The 3,999-nt window shown below is 43.6% G+C and overlaps 1 protein-coding gene and 1 pseudogene across 1 annotated transcript in view; both read left to right on the top strand.

Annotated features, from left to right (window-relative positions):
• LOC138165165 (ubiquitin-conjugating enzyme E2 U-like) overlaps positions 1 to 3,688 on the top strand; it is a 69,832-nt gene extending 66,144 nt beyond the window's left edge. Inside the window, exon 10 of the mRNA XM_069093305.1 lies at positions 3,490 to 3,688. Coding sequence (XP_068949406.1) covers positions 3,490 to 3,680 — 191 coding nt within the window. The 3' untranslated portion in view covers positions 3,681 to 3,688. The remainder of the gene's footprint in view (positions 1 to 3,489) is intronic.
• LOC138165164 (cyclin-dependent kinase 5 pseudogene) lies at positions 747 to 2,117 on the top strand (annotated as a pseudogene).
• Positions 3,689 to 3,999: the final 311 nt, after the last annotated feature.

Below are 3,999 nucleotides of genomic sequence, written 5' to 3'. Positions count from 1 at the left end.
AGAGAGAGAGAGAGAGAGAGAGAGAGAGAGAGAGAGAGAGAATTTAAGGGCAACTAGGTGGTTCAGTAGCTAAAGTCAAGCCCCAGACCTGGAGTCAGGAAGACCTAAGCTCAAATTCAGATTCAGACACTTCATTAGCTTTGTCACCCTGGACAAGTCACCTAACCTCTGCTTGCCTCAGTTTCCTCAAATGTAAAATAGGGATCATAATAACACCTACTTTCCAGAGTTGTTGTAAGGATACATTGAGATATTTGTAAAGTACTTTGCAAACCTTAAAAGGCTTTATAATGAGATTAGGGACTGATTGGGTTGAGCATTCAGTAGAATAGTTACTAACCCTTGTAACACATATGCAATAGTCAAATACAACTAATTTCTATATTGGCTATACCCAACAGCTTTATCTCAGTCTTCACCCTGATTCTCATCACCTCTGTGTCAGAAGATGGGTAGCTCATTTCATCACAAGTTGTCTGGAACTGCATTTGGTCATTGTGTTGATCACTGTTCAAGTCCTCAGAGTTGATTGACTTTATAGTGTTGTTATGGTAGAAATGTTTCCCCTGGTTCTGTTCACTTCACTCTTCATCAGTTTGTACAAGTTTTATCAGGATCTTCCGAAATTATGCCTTTGTCTGTTCATCCATTCTTCAATGAGTGGGCACCCCTTAATTTTCAGTTCTTTGCTGCCACAAAAGGGGCTGCTATAAATATATTTTTGAAATAACAGTCTTTTGGCCAGGGTGCAAGCCTGGGAGCCCAGGGCTCACCGGGAACCCGGCGGTCGCCGTGATGCAGAAGTATGAGAAGCTGGAGAAGATAGGTGAAGGCACCTATGGAACAGTGTTCAAGGCCAAGAACCGAGAGACCCACGAGGTTGTGGCGCTGAAGAGGGTTCACTTGGATGATGATGATGGGGGGTACCAAGCTCTGCCCTGAGAAAGATCTGGCTGCTTAAGGAGCTGAAACATAAGAATATTGTCAGGCTTCATGATGTTTTGCACAGCGACAAGAAACTGACCCTAGTTTTTTAGTTCTGTGACCAAGATCTGAAGAAAAATTTTCACAGTTGCAATGGAGACCTGGATCCTGAGATTGTGAAGTCATTCCTTTTCCAACTGCTAAAAGGCCTTGGATTCTGCCACAGCTGTAATGCTCTGCACTGGGACCTGAAGCCCCAGAACCTTCTAATTAATCGGAATGGGGAGCTCAAGCTTACTGATTTGGGCTTGGCTCGAGCCTTCGGGATCCCTGTTCGATGTTACTCTGTGGAGGTGGTCACTTTGTGGTACCGCCCACCAGATGTCCTGTTTGGGGCCAAACTATACTCCACATCCATTGACACGTGGTCAGCTGGTTGCATCTTTGCAGAACTGGCCAATGCTGGACGGCCCCTCTTCCCTGGGAATGATGTAGATGATCAGCTGAAGAGGATCTTTAGGCTGTTAGGGACACCAGCTGAGGAACAGTGGCCTGCCATGACCAAGCTTCCAGATTATAAGCCTTACCCTATGTATCCAGCAATGATGTCACTTGTCAATGTTGTGCCCAAGCTCGATGCCACAGGGAGGGGCCTGTTGCAGAAGCTTCTCAAATGTAACCCAGTTTAGCGCATCTCAGCGGGAGAAGCTTTGCAGCCTCCCTACTTCTCTGATTTCTGCCCTCCCTAGCCACAGGTCTCCTTTTCCCTTTTCTTGTCCAGAGATCCAAGCCCACTACCCTTGACCCCTCCTCTAGGCCCTCAGATTGGAAGCTGCTCAATGCGCTCTCACCTTGCTGGTCCACCCTGTTCCCTACCTACCCAGGGACCTCATGTGTCAAGGCAGGAGAAAGAGACCCTTGAAGCTAAGGGGTTTAAGGCTCCTTTGTCTTCTCCCCTGGCCCTTCCCCAGTCTCCCCCACCCCACTGGAAAAGGGGTAGGGGTGGGGATGGTGCTATGCACTTAGGCTCTGCTACTTGGGCCACATGTTTGGAACCAGTCTTGGTGGGGTTATGGTGTGAAGGATGGATGCCAGCCAAAGCCCCTGTCTCCCCACTCCCTGTGCTCCTCCCCCTTGCGTATGGACTTTATTTAATTTCATAAATTGGCTTCTTTCCCACAAAAAAAAAGAAATGAGAGTCTTTTTCCTGATCTCATTACTTGCTTGCCAATTGAGTAATATATCCTGCAATCCTGAGTTTAATCACCAATGAAAAAAGAGGAACCATCAACAATCTAAGTATTTGAGGCATTCCTTCCCTCCAAAGGGAAGAGAGGTGGATAAATTACTCAATTACTGAATAGTCCAAACAACATAAACATTAGAAAAGCAAACAAATATAGTCATAAAAATGAAAATAATGAAGACTTTTGTAGATTATTGTGTTTTTTAAGAGTTGATGTGGTGTAAGAGACACTCCAATAGTAATCACCATATGTTATGTCTACTTTGTTTTTGTTACCATACAATTGTTGAATACCACATGGTAATGGGAGCATTGACAATGCATTGACATGAACCCTGGATTAAGGGTCAGAGGACCAGGTTGTGGCTTTACCACTTGTTACTTACATGGGCAAGTCACTTTACGTCTCTCAATCTGTCTTCTCATTATTAAATCAGGTTTTCCTCTTCCAGCTCTCAATGCAAAGTTATGATCTTATGAAGTACTCCCAGTATGTGTATTTAGGAGGCAGACCTTTGATTTCACCAATATGAAATCACCTAGCGAGGAAGCTTCCTCCATCAATGCAAATTACCTGTAAGTTTAGTCTTAGAGAATAACCTGGGGACTCGTCCATGATCATACAACTGGAACGTTGAGGGGTAGGGTTCAAACCCAGGCATTCCTAACTCTATGGCTATTCTTCTATACAACACTGCTGCTTAATTATTCAGCTTATTCATTATTCATCAAATATGTCCTGGTGATTCATTTCAGAGGCTTAATTCATCTGACTACAGAATGACAGCATCTTGAAGAACCTCCTATTAAAATTATTTTCTAGCTCCTGTAGTTAAATTGTACAGAGTAAATATTAGTAATTATGTCAGGGGCCAAGCCAAGAATTATTGCAACTCTAATCAGATTACACCTGTTGTGAAATTATATGACAAAATATAAAGGGTAACAGTATGAAAAAGGAAAACCATAGTGAAAGACATCACAAGTCATCAGTGCATTGAGTGATCTTGACCTCAGAGGATTAATGGTGAAACACACACCTCCCTTCTTTTTGGCAGAGAGGTGATGGAGGCTGGGACCAGGGGATCTCTGTTGAAACCCTTACTCTGGTACTTAGCTTTTTGACTTGGTACATATACCTTAACCTCTATGAATCTCACTTCCCTTATCTGCAAAATGGTGATAACCATGCTTGCAGTGGCCACCTCACAAAGTTCTATTATGAGGCCTCTATCAGGTAAACTTTGAGTCACATTGGAAACCCCAAAGTAGTTCTTGCTTTGACATCTCTGTTTCATTTGAATTTTTCTTACTTCTAGAAACAGATACGAATGTTTTGAGTCCAGAAAGCAAAGACGTTGTCAAAAAAAAGCGGAAAGGCAAAGAGAAGAAGAAGAAGAGAAAGAAAAGTCCCAAAGAAAGTGATGATATGGATGAGTCCTGGGAGAAAGAAGTCGAGAACCTGGTAGCCTGGACCAACAAACTCAATTCGACTCTATTAGAAGACTGAGATTCCCAGGCGAGGCGAAGCCAAAACTCTCCTCTGCCTTCCCCAGGGGCAGGGCACTTTGTGGAGCTGGTCCTGCTGTCCATCCTTCTGACATCCTCTTCTCATTCTGCCAAGCAGCAGAGTTAAAATACAGATCAAACTCACTGGAGACACAGAATTGAATAGTTATTGGCTTCCATGTTTTGTACTAAGAAATGGGGAAAAATAGAACTGTTACTGATACTTTGTATGTCCAGGGCAAGTGGTTCAAATGTAAACTCATTTAGCTGGAGCATGAAGAGAGTCAGGGACACCACACAGTGCAAGGAGATGGAGAGTC

Source organism: Petaurus breviceps, unplaced genomic scaffold (genome assembly GCF_028583685.1).
Source record: "Petaurus breviceps papuanus isolate PSGF00001 unplaced genomic scaffold, PetGlider_PUasm1.0 208, whole genome shotgun sequence".
Taxonomy (NCBI): Eukaryota; Metazoa; Chordata; class Mammalia; order Diprotodontia; family Petauridae; genus Petaurus; species Petaurus breviceps.
The sequence above is the reverse complement of the archived record's forward strand: the minus strand, read 5'-3'. Positions and strand labels throughout refer to the sequence as shown.